Here is a 19,515-nt window from a genome sequence, read left to right as displayed (position 1 = left end):
TAGTACTGTGAGTCTGGAGTCACATGTAGGCCAGACTAGGTAAGGATGGCAGATTTCCTTCCCTAAAGGACGTTAGTAAACCAGATGCTTTTTCACAACAATTGATGACAGTTGTCATGGTTACCATTACTGAGCATAGTTATATATATATATTATATATTTATTAAAAAAAATCACCAACACCTACCATAATGGAAATTTAACCCATGACCTCACAGCATTAACCTGGGCCTCTAGATTACTGGTCCAGTGACATTACTACTCTGTCACCATATCCCTTTAGGAAGGCAGTTCTGGTAAATCAGAGTTCTATGATATTATTAATTATGAAAACTATGACTATTCATAAAATGCTACACTGATTATCCACAAACGATCAGTGTTCTGTATTCTGCAATGTTCATTAAGTTATTAGTATCATACTTATGAAAAGACAAAATAAGTGAAAATTGCGTCAGATTTTTAAAAATCTTAAAATGCAGCATGAATTGTACGTATTGAATAAGTGAGTCAATCTTGAAAATGCACCAGCTTTGCAAGGAACAGATTCAGATTATCAGGACTCCGTGGAATGTGTTGGGCAAGGGTAGAGCAGCTGTAACATTAATTTTTTTGTCTGCTTATGTTCCTGTGAAGTGCCTTGGGACATTTTACTACGTTAAAAAAGCATTCTATAAATGCAATTTGTTGTTCATGAACTCAAGTGCATAGCGAGAAAAGCTGAGATTGGTACAACTATGGCACTCATACAACATTTGCACAAGGGTTGTCTGATTAAGACTGCTGTGCCTGTCTGTGGACATTGAGTAGAATCAGAGAAATTTCAGCACTGAAGGAGGCCTTTCAGCAAATGAATACCAATTCTTTCATCACCAACACAGTTTGTTCCTGCTCTCAGCCACCAAGCTCTGCTATTCTGCTGAGTTACTCAATTTACAGTGTACAAGTAAAGGCTGTGTAGTACCAGAAAGCCCACTTTTCTACATGTACAGGAGTTGACACCTAGACATCTATGATTTGTACAATACCAAATGTGAATTGTCACCTTTTATCCATTGTGTATTACACATATATAGAGATAGCATTGTGATAAGCACAAGTGAAGGAGTGGCAGAAACTGGTGGCAGTGAACTGTCCGCCTGTTCCCCTCTTGTTGTGCTGCCCTCAATGATATTTCCCAGACAGCAAATTTTGTTGCACCTTTCCCTGCACTAAAAGTATCATTAGAAAAGGACTTCAGCTTTCCATCTCACACAATACAAGAACAAGATGCAAACAAATCAATACATCCGGCAATATTTCAGATATATAATATACAGGCCGAGAAACACAGTGACAGATAAGCAGAACATTTCACATTTAACCCTTTCATCCTGGTAGTTGTGATCACACACAATCTCTCAAGATGGCACCGCACTCACTGTGAATGCTGTCTTCCATCTGTTAGTTACGGGGAAGTTTTTCTTTCCTTTTGTGAAAATTATAACTGAGGCACGTCATTTAATTCACAAAATGATAAACAGTTGAGACATTTTACTGTTTGAACAAAAGCTGGCAAAGATAATGTGCTTTGCTTGCTGAGTTGACCCATGGGCAGTTCCCTGTGTGGGTCTGTAGGCAGTGATTGACCAGGCACTTTCACATAGGGGAGGGAACGCCAGATTGTTGAAAGAGAGTCACCTGTCACACTATTGACCTAGACTCGAGTTTTCCTCATAGCTTTAAGGCTAATGAAAATCTTGTTCTGCATTAACAGCTCAAGAGGAAATTTAGTTGTTGAAAATGGAATGGAGAGTGTGCTGTTAGCACCATTCACAGGGTTACACCTCTGAAGCATAAGGTTTGAAAAGCAAATTAAGGAACAACGTGGAAAAAAGAAAACAAATGACCTTGTTAAGAAGGAAAAAATATTTAACACTTCAGGTTGATGGCTTTTCATCAGAATTCTGAAGCTAAGCCATCACCCTGAATTGTTGGGCAGAATTCTCCGTCCCTGTTGGTGGTGAGCATCATGGTGGGCGTGAGCGGACAATGTGTCAGGAAGCCCAAAAAATGGTTTCACGACATTGTGAAACCAGTTTGCGATCGTCCGCTCAGCCCCTCCATGGCCTTACTGGCTGCCGTGTGTCAGGAACGTCATTCTAATGCATCTAATTATAAGCCCTACTCACTGGAATCATCCCCCCTCACTGGATTATCTGGGCACATCAGCATGATTGCACGCTGACGTATTTTGCAATTGTACATAAGCGATGTGCACCTGGCGAGCTGCACTTTGCTTGGGACTTTGAGGTTTGATGGCCTACCTTGCTTCGGGCAGCACTCACGGTCATCAGTGACAAGCTTCACGGACAGCACCGCATCACTTTTAGGGGCTCACAGGCAGTTCTCTACCTAACAGACCAGCTGTAGGGCAGGGGCAGCTTTTCAGCAGCTGCAGGGCGAGGGCTTGCTTGGGGAAGGGGGAGAAGTGGCCTCAGGCCAGGGAAGAGGCTGCAGGGCGAAGGCTGTACTGGGGAAGGAGGGTATCCCAGCGTGTGTGTGTGGGGGCAAGAGGCCTCAAGATGATGAGGCCTGAGGAGGCGGTCTCTAGAGGAGATGAGACCAGATGGAGATGTGAGGGTGAGGGTGAGAGAGTGATTGGTGATGTCCCTTGAGCTGACAGTGAGTGAGATGCCAGTGACTGTGTGATGGCCTTGTGAGTGTGTGAGTTTAGAGTGATAAGTTGGCGGCACAGATAAAATCATTCATCCGTTTTCTGCACTGGATGGCTGATTATGCAGCATTTGCACTGATCACCGCCTCCCTAGCCAGAGTGGTGAGACTGATGGGCTTCCTGTGGCCAGAGCAGGGGTAAAGGACATTGCGGCAGAAGGCATTACCGAATCGGGCGGCTGCCCTCTTCTTGGCGTTTGGGACCATGTCTTCACCTTTGCCCTCCTGGGCTGCAAGCATTGAGAAATGTGCAAGCGGCTGCAGTTTAAGTGTGGCGTCCTGTGCGAGGAAGCGATGAGGCAACAGCCTGTCGGGCAAATCGGACGCTGGCCCCCAGCGAGACGGCGTGATTCCTGTGGCGGCATAAGTAACGAGGCGGGAATGGGACAATAAGGCGCGAAAATCCGCCATTGCGGCCGGCGGACAAAAAGGACGTTGTGTCCGCCCGCCCCCCCAACCCCCAAACCGCACTTTGTGCAAGTCTGGGGCGATTCTGCCCGGTTTAACCCTCCACAGAAGCCGCCCGACCTGCTGAACATCTCCACCGTTTTCTGCTTTTATTTCCGACTTCCAGCTTCTGCGGTATTTTGTATTGGACTTTGCGGAGAGCTTGTCATGCTGCTAATAGCTTTGTTTGAAGTTAAATCCTTTGCAGCTTGTGCTTCCTCAGCATGCAACCTTAATAAAGCTTTCTTCAGTGAGAGCAGTAGTTGCTGGGGAAGAGAAGTGTGTAACCAAAGGCACTTCCAGCATAACGCAAACAGCTTTAATGTAGGCCAGTGCCTTCAGCTCCTGGTGGTAGGGGTTACGTGCAGTCAGTGCCAACCCCCAAAGTAAACCTGCAGGATTCATTCAGGCCAGCAGGCAAGAAAGACCCATTTCTTATCCAGTCCTCATGGCTGCTGCTCTTAACAACTAATTTACTCTGGGGCTGCCACCAGCTGCAGAAGACCTGCAGTCAGTTGCCGTGGGCACCAGAACAGGTCACGTGTAGTAGGAAAGCAGCTACTGCTGTGTCGGCAGCTGTCAGTGACAGTCATTAGCCAACTGCTACCAGCCCAAGGTCAAACCCCACCACTGCCCTCAGCACAAGTCTCCAGGAGAGCCCTCAGCAGAAACTACCCTGACAGCTCCCTGGATAAACCTCTGTGACATTGCCAATCGTCTTTCAGCAACATACTTGAATGAACAAGGAGAAGGTTGACTTGTTTGTTGTTTCATTTTCATAGAATCAGATGGTGCAGGAGGAGACCATTTGGCCCATTGTGCCTCTGCTCACTCATTGAAAGAGTTATCTATTAGTCACACTCCCCTGCATGTTCCCCGTAGCCTTGCAATTGTTTCCCTTTTCAAGTATTTATCCAATTCCGTTTTGGAAGTTATGCTTCAATCTGCTTCCAACACACTTTCAGCCAAAGCATTCCAGAACATAGCAACATTTATCCTCTTTTCCCCTCTGGTTCAATTGCTAATTATATTAAACCTAAGTCCTCTAGTAGCCTCCGACCTATGAGAGGTTTTTCTTTTGTATGCATCTCATTCGTCTGTATGCTTTTGAAACTAATATTTAGCTTTTCTCCATGCATAGTTATCCTTACCTTTTAAAAATGACTGACTCCTCAGCTATAAACTCATTGACATATCAGTTATTTTTAATATGGAGAGGAAGAAGTCATTTAGAAGGTTGTTCAGAAACAAAGGATTAAAGAAATCAATAAATGACTCACACACAAGAATGAATTAGCTAGCAAGTCAGCTGTAACTTCATTCATCTCTATGTATGGGCTGCCAAAGGGAGTCCAACTGGTTGCAACCCTCAGGAGTTCAACTGGCACTTTAAATGAGCAAGTGAGCCAAGGGCGGTTGAGAACAATTGAGCGAAAGTCTGCTGGAAGAATTGAGCTGAGGCCTAAAGAAACTGGGACAAAATCAACATGAACTTGCATTTAAAAAGGGTCATTCATGTAGTAAAGCATCCCCAGGCGTTTCACAGCAGCAAAGTCTGACAAGAATTGGCACCAAGTTAAAGAAGGAGGCATTAGGGCAGGTGGTGGTAGATTTTAAAGAGAGTCATGGAAGAGGAGAGAGAGGCAGAGAGGTTTTGGGAGGGAATTCCAGAGCTCAGGGCTTAGACAGCTGAATGTATTGGGGGGTGGTGCGCGGTGCGGGGGATGGACTTAGAGCCAGAGCTAGAAGATTGCAGAGCTCTCAGAAGGCTGTCAGGCCGGGGGAGGTTACAGAGGTCAGGGGGAGTAAGGCCGTGGAGAGAGCTGATCATGAGAACAGGAATTTTAAAATGGTGGCGTTGCTGGACTGATGTCGGTCAGTGAGCGCAAAGGTGATGGATGAAGGGGACTTGGCCGGAGTTATGATAAGGTCAGCAGAGTTTTGGATGAGCTTCAGTTTATGCAGAGTGCAAGATGGGTGACTGGCCAGGAGGGCACTGAAATAACCAAGTGTGGAAGTAACAATAATATGGATGAGAATTTCAGGAGCAAATGGGCAGAGGCGGGGCTGGGGTGGGGCTTGGATAAGAACTGCATGCAATTAAATGAAGGAGGACATGCATAGAGCTGGATTTTCACTGAGTTGGGAAAGCTTCTTGGAGCTTTAAAAATGTTATGTGGGACCCAGATGTAAAAGTCCTGCCCTCAATTCCAACAGACCCAAACTTTGCCAACACAGGAAGGGGATGGAATGTGAATCACACTGGAGGGGAACCCAAACCCAGCAGGGTCATTTCAACGAAGTGCTGAGTTCAAACGGAACACATTTTAGCTCTTTCAAGGGCCTTAACCCTCAGGATGGCATCACAAGTTAATGGAGTAGACCTAGGTGTTGTTGAAGGGTGGATAAGGTCTGTTGTGTCATGATCTGAAGATTGTTAAATCCCCCACCTCATTAAATATGAGAATAATAGGCCGAGGTCAGTGAGAGTTAAAAAAAACCTCTGCTGGACTGCTTTGATTGACAAGCCATCTGGCATAGATGAGAAAAGAAACAGTATCATCTTCTCATGCAGTTTAAATAGAATCCTTTCTTCACATTTCCCGAAAGGAGTATTGTGATGTTGTGAATGCTTGGCTGAGTTTCAAAAGCTACACTTATCTTGGGGGCGGGGCGGTTTCTGAGTTTACAGGTTGATTGACAGTTAAAGGAAATATTAAAGGCTTTTGCTTTTATATTAAAGTATTAGCTGTTTTTGATGTGGGATCTGAAAAAAGTTTGTTTTTACATGAGGTTAACCACTTGAGGAGTTTTAAAAGCTTTGATTGGGTTTCTTGAATGAGAATTTTTTTCATTATCAAGTGAGTAGGAATGGGAGCTGCATTTGATTGTTAGAACATAAGAAGGAGCAGGAGTAGGCAATTCAGCCCCTTGAGCCTGCCCCGCCATTCAATACAATCATGGCTGATCTCATTTCGGCCTCAACTCCAATTTCTCGCCTCTCCCCATAAACTTTCAACCCATTACTAATTAAAAATCTGTCTACCTCCTCCTTAAATCTATTCAGCGCCTCAGCATCCACTGCACTCTGAGGTAGTGAATTCCACAGATTCACGAACCTTTGAGGATAGTAATTCCTCCCCATCTCTGATTTAAATCTACCACCCCTTAGCCTAAAACTATGGCCTCTCATTCTAGAATGCCCCACAAGGGGGAACATCCGCTCCACATCTACTTTGTCCATCCCCTTTAGCATTTTATATACCTCAATTAGATCTCCTCTCATCCTTCTAAATGCTAGCGGGTATAGGCCTAAACTGCTCAATCTCTCCTCAAGAGACAAGTCCTGCCTCTCTGGAATCAAGAAGATCTAGTTAGAAGATTTATTTTCATCTCCACATGGCTCCTGAGATCTGCCCATGGTAGAAACTGGATGAGTTGCTAAGGAGGTGGCGTGCAGGTATGTGGGAGCCATAGGAGGTAGGTGGAAGGCGTATGTTAGCATCGAGATGCCATGGGGGGCATGGTATGGGTGAGGGGCTGTGAGCACTGAGGACAGGAGGACCAAGCAGCTTCAAAAAAATGTTCCAGAGAACCAAGGCGGGCCTTCTAACCAGTTGGCTCAGCACTCATCGGCCCCAGTGGTTCCTTGGGATCTGCTTCCAGATTTGGCATCCATCCTCCACTCGCCCCACATCCCGGAATGAAAATTTGATCTAACAGGGCCTTTTGAACTGAGACAGGTCTACCAAATCGGGAAACTTCCCCACCCACGGCTACCCACCTCGGCAGTGAAAACCCAGCCCAAAGTCTCAGTTGTAACTAAGAGGTTTGAAATCTCCTACCAGCACTGACGCCTCTTTCCTTGAAAAGGGAATAGTCAGCTAAACCAAAGGTGCACCTCGAGTGGCCATTTCTTGCTGGGGATGCTTGATAGAATTTGTCAACCACAAAACCCACCAAGGCAAAGAATAATATTGAATTTCACTTTCTGGATATTATTTCTACTTAAATTTTGGCTACAAAGATGAGCTTCCTTAAAAGTAGAACACTTGAAAAGGCCTAAGGCTTGGGACCAGGTAACTTACCCAACCAGCAGCTGGGGAGGAAACAATACCTGTTCAAAAAAAGCAATTTAAAATAAAACTCTTGGTGCAGCAGAAAAAAATGGGTTAAATGCTGAGTGAGGTTTAACAGGATTCCCTGATTTTCTACAACCAAAAACATTTAATTAAGCCTGTTCTTGTGTGGAGTATAAAATGTTAGAACAGATCGTAGATAATTATATGTTTAATGGAACACAATTTCCGCTCTTTCCTGGCGGCACAATCGCCAGCTGCACAAGAAACTGCTTTATTAGAATTTTAAAAGAAATATTTAGAACAATTAAAACAAATACATGAATAAAGAGGTTGCTGACAATGGAGGGCTGTGATGTTTTCAGGCCTTAGCAACAAAATGAGGATTTATTTATTTTATATTTTAATTTGTGTTAAGAGGAGGTTGGGGGGAGTGGAACACCAGTATGCATAGAAGTGAAGGCTTGAATGATAGCTTTGGTGCAGCTCTGATGTGACTAATACTGTTCCTTTCCATTGCAAAGCACACATGCTTGGTTTCTACTTCAAATGCGCTAGTGTTGCCCTATCCACATTCCGAGTACTGGAAAGAAGGGCTACTGCTCTTCAATCGTACCAGATATATAGTCCCCTGCACTCCCCTCACTCTTCCATTTCATAATTGATCACTGCACTTGCAACTAGTATAAACATTATAAACAAAAAGCATTAGTCAGACGGCGCCTGTATGGTGTAAATCTGATTTCAGTTGCAAACTGAAGAAAGAGATGGGTAATGGATCAAATGGAAAAGTACAGTATTCAAAAATTAGCAAGTGACCATCAAATCCAATTGCACCTGAGCACATGACCGCAGTTAGTTACAGCAAGGCTTCACTGCAAATCATCAGTTCATACTTCCAGTTGGAGCACAGCTAAGGTACACAGTATGTGTGTGAACTGTGAATGGGGAAGTGGTTGTGTGGGCCCAAAGGAAAGTGGGTGGTGGGGGTGCAAGTGAGAGGAAAGGGAAATTTATATTATTTTCCTAAAGGGAAGCAAAAACTAATAATTTTCCATTGTGCCCAAAGCAGCGTGTGGGAATTAAGGCATTGCATCTCACAGTACAACACACTGAAGATATATTACCTCTGCCACCAGATGGTGCTATTGTTACATCACTCGGGCCTCCTGTTCTGACTCCATTTTTAAACATCTGTCCTTCAGCCGGTTGAAGCTGCCAGTTCAGACCAAGGAGGTGCATTGCTTAAGTAGGGAAGGGAGGGAAAAATATTAAAAGTGCTCATTAATATTTTAGGTGGTGTTTAAAATATATAACTAATATAGAATCACTGTGCCATTTCATAGTAATGAACTGTTGATCATCAGTCAATAAACTTGCTGTGAAGCAGTTTTCTACCTTTGCATATTGTACCGTTGCTTATTGCTCATGAGGGATTGGCTTTGGGCTCTATAAGATTTCATTCGGGAGCTAAACTTGGGATTCACACTGGGCTGAGGGGCCTGAGCCCAGAACATTATCAAAGACGTCGCTGCTCACAAAATATTTGACTCTTCATCAGCAGAAGTGAAGCCTTAGATTTTCATCACTGGTTAAAAGATGCAACTGTTATCAGCCACAATACCAAAACAAGAGACTACAGATCATGGGATTGAGCAACAGATAGTGAATTAGCTTAGGCTATAGTGTGAAACGTAAGAGTCAGCCCGGGACACTGCGTCAAACGCAGGAATCAGCCCATGGTACTATGCAAGACAAGGGAGTGACTGTGTAAGAAATTGGACTTCCATCTGTGATTTGTTGAAAAGCGAGAGTCAACTTGAGGTGCAGGGTAAAATAACTGATTCAGCTTGAGCTATTGTGATAGATATGGAAGTCGGATTGAGGTGCAATGCACATCCTTGATTTTAATAGCTCTACCACTGGCAACTGTGCCTTTAGCTGCCTAAGCCCTAAATTCAGGAACTCCCTTCCTAAACCCTCTCTTTCTTTAAGGCATGCCTTAAGACCTATCTCTTTGACCCAATGCCCCCTCATATGGCTCAGGGTCAAATTTTGGATGATAACGGTCCTGTGACGTTTCGCTGCATTAAAGTGTGATACAAGTGGAAGGAGTTTTTGTTGTTGACATTGGTGATCAGTCTGCAATATAGTACGAAGCATACATGAGGCACGGTTTGAGGGATTGCAATTTTGGTGAATGGGTAAAGCAATCACCCCAGGCAGGCATGTGGGTGAGGGCCTGAGTGAGTTTCGAAAGTCAGTGCCTGATGTCACCAATCAAACTCCAACATTATTTTTAACTTTGTTCTGCAAGTTGGTGTTTCGGTTCTAGCCCCATCACAGAAATCTTGCACAAAGGACCCAACTGGTTCGAAAGAGGGCTGTGTGGCAGTTTTTAAAAAATGTTCCTCTGGTCCCCCCCAAATAAAACCGAGGGTCTTGCTTGACCCAGGCCTCCCTCCTTCCCCCTCAACCACCTCCCCACCCCACCCACCATGATTGCCTAGCACCTCGTCCCATCCCTGATCAATGAGAGTTCCTGGCCAAGGCCTCCTGCTGCACTTGTCTGACTCCCACCTACTGGCCTTATCGCCTGCACAGTGTCTCTCCTTCTCCCCCAATACACACATGATGCAGCACCATTGTCGACATAACCACTGCAGAATTCAGACACATAGGAATGAACCATCCGGAAGTGCGGCAGTGGGCCGGCCACAATGGTGGGTTTTCATGCCGCTTTGTCCCAAACCCGCCGCGTTAATTATGCATTCCCGGGAAACATACCATTTCCATGGCGGGCGGGCAGGCTCTCATTTGCCTGCCACGCCATCACCTTGCCGCTTCAGCACGCCGGGTGCCATATTTAAAGTCCAGCCGCGTGCATACACCCCAGTGCTTCCAGCCCAGAACTGCTGCAGAGAAGACATGGCCCCGAGAGGCAAAAAGACTGCAGCTCCCAGGTTCAATAACGCATCTCTCGGGCACCTATTTTTTTTTTTACAGTGGAGGCTCGCCGTGATATCCTCTACCCCCGATCTGGCCACAGGATGGGCAGCAACCTCACTAATCTGGCTTGAGAGGCGGTGCCATTGGTGGTCAGCGCCAATGCCCTGCAAAAGAGGACAGCCACCCAGTGCTGTGACAGGATGAATGGTCTCATCCATTCCGCCAGGGTAATTCATTCTTCTCATCACTCTCAACGCACACACTCACAAACCCATCACACATCCACAGGGATCTCACACCACAAGGGCCAACACCACTAACTCTCACACACACCCTCAAATCTCCATCAGGCTCATATCCTCTCGAGCTCACGTCCTCATCCTGTCCGTGGCTGCACTCACCACATAAACATTCCACACAGTATCATGTGTCCTACTCACACTCTCTCCATCTGTTTTCATGCAGGAGAAGCCTGCTCACATCAGCAGGGAGAGGTCCCAGAGCGGAGTGGAGTGGTCCAAATTAGGAGCCTCACTCACTTTGAACAGTGTGCCATCACACTGACTGGTGAGGACGTGCACTGTGCCTACGGTGATGGTGAGACGGGTGGCAAACACCCGCGTAAGGATCCTCCACCACATCATCCCTCTATTAATGCAACTGTGAGTGCTCTCTCTCCTGCTTTTGAATCTGCGGCCATGCACTAATTATCTCTACTTTGGTTCAGGGAGCTCTGCCAAGTGGCTGACACCCTTAGCCAGCCACTCCCTCAGCTCCATCCATGTCCTCACCTCTAGCCAAGAGGACACCTCCTCCATTGAAGAGCTGGAAACAAGCAGCCTGGAAGACCCATCACAGCGTTTCCCCACACCCTGCACCAGTGCAGAGACACACACATGGGTGGAACCTAGATTTAGAGCAGGCTTGGGTTCACAATCTCAGATGATGCCCTCCCCCTCCGAGTCCCCTTTGCCTGTGACCCCCTCAGCCTCGTCCTCTATCACCACAGAGGGAGCAGCTGGCCAGCGAGTGATACTGGACAGAGAAGTGTGTGCACGTGTGGCAGGGGCTTTCGGAGCCTCGTGCAAGCTCTCTATCACACATGTGGATCCTTCCTATATCACACTCATCTCACTGCCCTGAGCATTTTCAGTGCTGCCTGCTGGGGTTTGCTTTCAGCTGTCCACCTGCATCTCCACTCACCCAATGTACACTCCAATGCAGTACCTGATCTCGCCCTCCAAGACCGTCATTTCACTTTCGATTTGGACAGCACGGTCTGGATTTGTTTTTCATTTGCTCCCCTGTCTTTTCCCCTCCTCCAGTCACCCATTTCCTTTCCCTCATCACTGTTGATCCCTCTGGCATCACCTACTGCCTCCCCTCCGTTACCTATCAGCCACAGCCCTTTTGCTTCGGGGATGTCCAGGTGAACGTGCACATTCCCTTCCTTCCTGAAGATCCCACCCCCATCCACATTAACCTCCCCGACCTCCTCCTTCTCACCCACAGAGTCCATGTCTGCCTCTGAGTCACTACTGACCACCCTCGCCGTTCTACCATGACCACCCTACTGCCTTACTCTGCCCTCGGTCATTCTCACCGTTCCCTCATACCATGCCCACCCTCAGTTTGCTCCCCAGGAGACGGTCATGGACCCATTAGATCCCTCCCTTGCATATTCACCAGGACTTCCCCGCCTCCAGACCCCTTCACTGCTGGAACCCCTTCCCCGCTCCGTACTCCTTCCCCCATCGGAACCCTTCCCCTCTCCAGACCCCATCCTCCCCACCTCCGGAACCCATTCCCCCCACTTAGTCATCCCACACGCCCCCATATATCCCCCCGGCTTAGTCCCTACCCCATCCTGACTCCCTTAGACACCCTTACTTCTTCCACCACCCCTAGTCCTTCCCCCCCTCCTGACTTTTTCCTCCAGCCTTACCTCTTCCTCCAGCCTCACCTCTTCCTCCAGCCTTACTCCTTCCCCCTTCCCAACTCCTCCCTCCACCCTTACTTCTTCCTCCACCCTTACTTCCCTCCCTCTCCGCACTCCTTCCTGCCCCTGGACCCCTTCCCTTCTCCGCATTCCTTCCTACTCTTGGACTCCTTCCCCTCTCCGAACTATGTCCCTTACATCTTTCACCCTCCTTACAACTACCTCCCTGGTTGCCATCTTCTCTCACATTATCTCCTCCTGCCTCCCTGTCCCAACTTCACCCCCCCTGAAACCTTAATTCCCCTCCTCCCAACCTCATGCCCCCGACACCTTCATTCTTCCCCTCCCAACCTCACCCCGACACCTGCACTCCCAACCTTCCTGACCACACCCCATCCTGACACCTTCATTCCCCCCCTCCGAAACTCACCCCCCCGACACTTTCATTCTATCCCCTCCACCACCTCAGCACCGCCGCCACCCCCCCCCCACCCCCCAAAGGCACCTCTTCCTCTCCCAGTTAATCCTGGACCTTCATTTCCCACCCCCTCAACCATCATTCGTTGTGAGCATCAGTGGTGACTTTCCAACTCCTGTGATCTGCTTCACAGCAGAGCCATGTCAATGAGAATCCACCCAGCATGCCATGGACATTCCTCGAGGATCCTGTTGCTGTCGGACTCCAGCATCCTCTGCTTCTCGGATGTCCACAATGTGAGCAAGGCCCTGGCTGTAAGTCCCAACCTCTGCACATCGCAGTTGTCAAAATGTGTTCTGCACCGGTGTCTTTTCCTGCTAACGTAGGCAGATGATCCAGGGAGGGGAATGACTCCGATGGGTTGATGTACTACAATGAGGTTCCCAACGTTTGATGACGGGGAACGTGGTCTGCCATCGATGGGCTGAGCAGATGACCACAAACTGGTTTCACGATGTTGTGAAACCGAGTTTTGGCCTTCTTGCCACATTGTCCGCTCACGCCACCAAACACACCCAACACCAGCGGGCACGCAAAATCCCGACCATACTTCCTGTTGTTTGGATGTTATGGGTAGCTTTAGATGTCCAAAATGGCATCTAGTGTGCGCCCACACTTCAGGAGCAAGACGCACTAGGTGCCATATTGGTGAGGGTGTTAACGCGCTGGCAGTGAGTGCCAGGCATAAGCAGAGTAGGCAGATCATAACATCAATCAGCCTGTAATTTTGGTTTGACAGCAGAGCTGTGATTCTGGAGCTCAATGCTCCAGCTAACTTTGTCTTTCACTCACACAGTTAAGTGTGTGTTCAACAGCAGGTAGGGCACTCCACCTGTGCCATTTAAAGGGATCATCAACCACTTTCAAGTTAGTTGGCTGTTATGAATATTGTATAAGTGTTTGGAGATCTCTACAGTTATTTAAAGTTGCTAAAGTCCACAGGGAGAGGGTCAGCAGGTACTGAAGGGCTTTGTCCTGACTTCAAGTCTGGGTGGAGGGTGGTTGATAAGGGTGGGGGTACGTTCCGGTGGAGCCACAGAATGCCTGAACAGGAGGACCCTCCCTGCCAAGCCTGTGGAGAGGCTGCCAGGATTCCCTGTCTCCCCAAATGGCAGAGGGCCCACCCACTGCTGGTAAAATAACAGCAGCAGCAGGAAGAGGCCCTTAAGTGGCCATTAATTGGTCACCTGAGGGTGTCAATTGGTCTTTGAGCAGGGGGCCAACCGCAATCTTCTCTGCTGCTGATAGAATGCCAACAGCGAAGGGAATACAGAGAACACTTCCCCTGAGCCCCCACCCCCCCACCACCTGATTTTCCAGTCTTCCTGCATCTCAGCACACTCCTTGAGGCCCCATAAAATTCCAGCCCAAGGCTTCTGCACAATCAGTTGCTCCCAGACACAGGTGCAGTAGTAGGTATTCCCCTTGGAATTGCTGCATGACTTGGAGAATGAACAGAGGTAGAACAAAACAGGACCAGTTGCTAGAAGAGGGAGGAAGCAGATGTGAGAAGCAGTCTCAGCTGGAAGCCATTTCCACCCAGGGTATTCTGGGGGCAAATCACCTACCTGAGCCTCCATGAGGAAGAATGCTCACTGAAATGTGACACTGCCACAGCCACAGTTGCAACCTCAGAGTGAGGATGCTATTGGTCACTGGCTGTGAAGGTGACTGTGGCCACGGACATCTGTGCATCAGGCTCCTTCCAGGTGAGATCTTTTCAACAGCTCGCAGTTTGTGTCCATTGTTGCAGGGAGGTCACTAATGTTATCTATTCAAAGAGAGTTAACTACATTTTCATTCTCTCTTGCCAGAGGGTGACAGGTGGCTCAAGCATGCAGCTTTGTGAAGATTATAGCTTTCACTTGTGGACACCAGATGCTAATTCATGGATGTACCCCAGCTGAAAGGGATTCCACTTCCTCAATGTCCAGCCGGTGTTTGACTATAGGCAGCAAATCATGCAGATCAATGCCTGATATCCTGGCAGGTGTCGTGATGCCTTCATTCTGTGATGATTCACTTTGCCAGCTGCATTTGAGCCAACAAGACAAACCAAAAAAGAGTAGCTACTGGTTAACAAAGGCTATTGCCTGATTATTCCTGTATGTAATCCATGCATAGAGTGCAGGCAATGGAAGTCATGCTGCCCTTTGAAATGTGATATAACTGACCATTGGTGTGCTGAAACAATGCTTCCACTGTAATACTTGACTGAGTGGGTGTCAAGATTTGTGATGGGTTGCTGCACCCTGAACAATGTTGCCATCACGATTTGGCCATTGCCATTGCCACCAGCTTTATGGCAAGCAGCTGAGGAGCAAGAGGAAGGGGAAGAGGAGGAGGAAGAGACAACTTAGGCAGCCCTTTTCTGGCCTGGCTGTCCATGGACAATTCACCGAGTATGATACCAGTGAACATAGCCCCAATTCCCCATGAAACAGCAGTGCCACAGCTAGCCTTCCCTCTGCTACAAGCGTCAACTTGGTCATAATGCAAAAGAAGCATCAGAAAATGAACATTCTAAACCAAACTGCTTGTGCATTCCCTTGGTGCCTATCTTCAGTGCAGCTTTGCCAGTCCTAGTATTCCTATGCAATGCTGCCCAGTGGCTTTAGCATGGTTGGTGGAATATCACTGACTTTCAATGGGGGAGGCTACAGAATATGAACGTACATACAAACATATGAATTAGGAGCAGAATAAGCCATTCAACCCCATGACCCTGCTCCGCCATTTGATAAGATCATGGGTGATCTGATTGTGGTCTCAACTCTATTTTCCTGTCCACTCCTTATATCCTTTGACTCTCTTGCCAATCAAAAATCTATCTAACTCAACCTTAAAAATATTCAATGACCCCACCTCCACCACTCTGGGAAAGAGAGTTTCACAGACTAACAAACCTCTGAGAAAAAATATTTCTCCTCATCTCCATCTTAAAGAGAACCCTTATTTTTAAAGTGTGTCTCCTAGCTCTAATTTCTTCCACAAGATCAAACATCCTTTCAGCATCCAATCTATCAATTCCCCTCAGAATCTTATATGTTTCAATAAGATCAGCTCTCATTCTTCTAAACTCCAAAGGACGCAGGCCCAGCCTGTCCAACCTTTCCTCATAAGAAAATCCAGATCTCTGAACTGCTTTTAATGCAATGATATCCTTTCTTAAGTAAGGAGTCCTAAACTGTGCACAGTGCTCCAGATGTGGTCTCACCATTGCCCAGTACAATTGTAGCTAAATTTCCCTACTTTTATATTTCATTCCTATTGCAATAAACAACTGTCTTATAGGATGAGCATGAGAAGATCTGTTGGTGGAAGGTGAGGGACCTCGGACCTTGACATTGACAATAGCAATCAGGGCCTGGCAAGAGTGGCAGTGCTGGGAGGATGAAGGCAGTCATCTTGAGAGAGGATGACAGGTTCATGCTCCATGGAATCACTGCCCCATCTCATGCTCTCTTCTATATTCTGCCATCCTGCTGTCTTTCCCAGGTCAGAATCAGTTGCAGAATGACTTCTAGCATCTGCTCCAGCCACAATGCACGTTGTCTTCAAGAGGAAGCAGCACCAGCTAGCTTTAACTGGTGCTAATCCCTCACAATTTTGGGCCCCCTGCTGACATTCAGTTGTGTGGTTAGGGTTGGCTGCATGCTTCAGTCGTGTTAACCAGCACAAAGTTGGCGTGTGGCATTCTGCCTGCTTCAGAAGCAACAGCCATAGGTTAATCGCGCGTTCTGATCCTTGTACCTGCTTTCAGGGGCCTATCAAACTTCGCTTCCAGTGTCTCATCTCTTCCCCTCATACACAAGATAGGGTACGATTGTCTCCAAAGCATTTCTCTTCCCCCTCCACCATCCTAATGCACCCAGGATAAACTCCCACAAAGAAAATGAAGATAGTCATAAATTGGGGTCTTACAGGAATGGGTCCAGGCAATGGAAAGTCAGGATGCCTACGGTCCTTTAATCTGTAAGGAAGCAGTGAGACATAGGACTGGGGTAGGGTAATGGTACTGCTGCCTCATATTCGAACCAGAAGTCCAACAGGAATTGCTTCCATAATATATACATACCATCGCCCTGTCCAAGACTCAGGACTGATTCACCTTAACTTATTAAACAATATGTTGAAAAAAGGACTGACGTGTCATCATAACAATTTTACAATAAAGGAACTACTTACCATGGATCAGAGACATGATGAACTCTACATGGGTTCATGCCCCGTAATGTTCAGGTAATTAAAAGGCAAAATTAGTTAAATCTCGAAGTGACAAATGCAAGTACAATTTTGGGATCTCAATATTTACACCTTTCTATTCACGGCACCCAAAGGAAATAATTAACAGACATGTTCAGAATCATGGTGCTCTTTTGCACTCGTTTTGAAGAAGTGCATATTTCAAAGAATAAAATAACCAAACACCCTGCTTAAAAATGATTAGTTAGATCTACTCATAAAAAGTTAATTTGGGAGAAGAGGACGTTTGAGCAGTAATGAATTCCTTGGAGTAAAAGGCTGGATAGTTCATCATTTTGTAATCGCTATGTCAGAAATGAGGTAATAATTGAAAACACTATGGGTGAGTAATTGTGCCATTTCACAATGTAAATTTTACTTTATTACAGACTGGAAGCTTTTCACTTCCTGGGTTTTTTTTTTGGCTCCTGTAACCTCGGGCATTCATTTCCAAGAAAACTGTCAAACACAGCAGCAGCACTCTAACTGCAGGCCAAGCATCAGTCTCCTACTTGGGGGCTTTGAGATCATCAGAACAAGAAATCGCTGTCTAGATGGACGCAGGCTTCAATCCTTTGCTGAAAGTCGGATCTAGAAGGGCCAGAGTTGAAATTCCTGGTCCAAGCTTCAATTTCTCTCCAGATAAGCCCTGGTTTAGGCTCCAAAACAAGTGGAATGAGTTGGAAGGTCATTAATGATCTCTTCACCAGGCAGGTATTACTTGTGTTCTAGTTGGCAACCAGTGTGACCAACCAGTAAGTGAACAACAAATAATGTATTGTAATATCATCTGAAATCCCTCATTGAAAGTTGGACTCTACTCTCGATGGGTCTCAGCTAAAATCCCTGATTAAAGGGTGAGCTCACCCTGACCAGGACTTATCTCTATTTCCTATTCGAGGGCTGAATGGACAAAGATCCACATGTTTGAATCCCTTTCTCAACTTGTACAGGTTAAGAACTCGAGTCTGGCAGTATAATACATCCATGTATATAATACTTTGTGATTTTAAGGTGTAATAGTTCTCTAATAAATTTGTTGCTAAATTCTACCAATTCAGGCAACCGTAAACCATTGTGCCACAGCTGATGAGTGAAAGAACCTTTCAAAATAGATTTTGCATCAGGGTCAGAAGTTTGAAGTTGGCAAAAGGGCATCACATGCGCAAGTGGCAATAAGGAACCTGAACCATGAAGCAGGACAGGCAAAGCTAGGGGCAGAGAATGGTGGGAAGGGAATCTGAAGCTTGGAAAAAGAATGATGAGTCAATGGTATTAACCATGATATTGCTGAATAACTAAACAGCTGGCTTCTACTCGTTGCTATTCTTGGAAACACGATTGGGCCACTTAGCCCCTCGAGCCTGTTCTGCTATTCAATGACAATGGCTGATATGTGCCCTAACGCCAAATTCCATTTTGGAGCAAACATGCCACATCTCCTGGATACATTCTAAAGAGAGGCTGTGTTTCATGGAAAAATTCATTTGAGCAGGAGGCGAAGATTGCAAGGAAAAATCAAAATGGAGGATAAAAACACAATGACGTTCACTTATAATTAATTTAGTTACAGATCAGCCCTCTGTGCAAAGGATATTGATCAAACAAGTGAACATGGAGCCTTTTTAAATATGTTGGACAAAACAAGGTTAGAGTTATAAATGCCAGGGATACTATGACAGACTGAAGGCCAAGTTTTATTGGGCCTTTGGGAATGCACTCGGAGGCAGGAATGGCATGGGAAGGTGTCAGGTGGTGTGCCTGAAATCTTCTCACTGCCATGCCATTTTGCCAGTGGCAAAGGTGGCAGGTGGCTTGTCTGCCCGGAGCTCATTGAGCCACTTCATTGGCCAATTAAAGGCCTCTTCCTGTCTCTGCTGGCATTTTACCAGCAGCTGGAAGGGGTCTACTGCCACATGGGGAGATCACCAGGTAAACCCTGGCAGCCTCCCAGCAGGCTCCTGGGTTGGAAGCTGAGAAAGGGGGCCTACCCTTTTTGACCCACGGTAACATAAGGTCCTAGGCCCCACCTCCACCAAAGCAGGGTCACCATGCCCGAAAGATCCCAGTCTATATTTTCAATTGTGAGACTGGCTAGATAATTCCCAAGAATGGCTACCTCAAAATGGAGGTATGATTTCATAATATTAAGGCTGTTCTAATTGTATTCTAACTGCATTAGATTTCCAACTGAAAAGTACTGTACCCTAAACCGCAGTGAATCAAAGGAGCAGTTTTGTTTTTCTAGTGACCCTAGAGGGTCAGCTTAAGTATTTTTGATAATGTGGAAATTGAAATTTTACTTTAACCGTTATATACCCTACGAGTGAATATTGAATGGCTGTCAGTTGGTTACAATGGCAGTTCAATTCGTGGCTTCAGGCCCCAATCTCATTTATTGGTCATTTGAGCCCTGAGATTGAATTACTCTCTGGTCTGAATTTTTTGGTGGTCGGGCGCGTGTGATCGACCGGCCTGGGAGCAGCCAGGAAATGGACCCTCGACCGTCCCCCGACTGCAACTCCATGCTGGTTGGCCAATTAACGGGCAGCTAGCATGAAAGGCATGCTGAAAAGCTCAGCACTGCCAGAGTGGGGGCCGGAAGAGGGCGGGCGACCGACATCACTGTGGGCGCAGGGTGAGTGCTGTGGGAGAGCTCCCTG

The 19,515-nt window shown here is 46.6% G+C and overlaps 1 protein-coding gene across 3 annotated transcripts in view; it reads right to left on the bottom strand.

The window, feature by feature from the left end:
- LOC121280981 (teneurin-2-like) overlaps window positions 1-19,515 on the bottom strand; it is a 787,212-nt gene that overhangs the window by 204,848 nt on the left and 562,849 nt on the right. For all 3 annotated transcript variants that reach the window (XM_041193486.1, XM_041193489.1, XM_041193487.1), the window contains one exon: window positions 8,369-8,485. In XM_041193486.1, coding sequence (XP_041049420.1) covers window positions 8,369-8,485 — 117 coding nt within the window. The remainder of the gene's footprint in view (window positions 1-8,368; window positions 8,486-19,515) is intronic.

The sequence above is a fragment of the Carcharodon carcharias genome, chromosome 8, assembly GCF_017639515.1.
Source record: "Carcharodon carcharias isolate sCarCar2 chromosome 8, sCarCar2.pri, whole genome shotgun sequence".
Classification (NCBI taxonomy): Eukaryota; Metazoa; Chordata; class Chondrichthyes; order Lamniformes; family Lamnidae; genus Carcharodon; species Carcharodon carcharias.
This window is presented reverse-complemented; position numbering and strand designations above follow the sequence as displayed.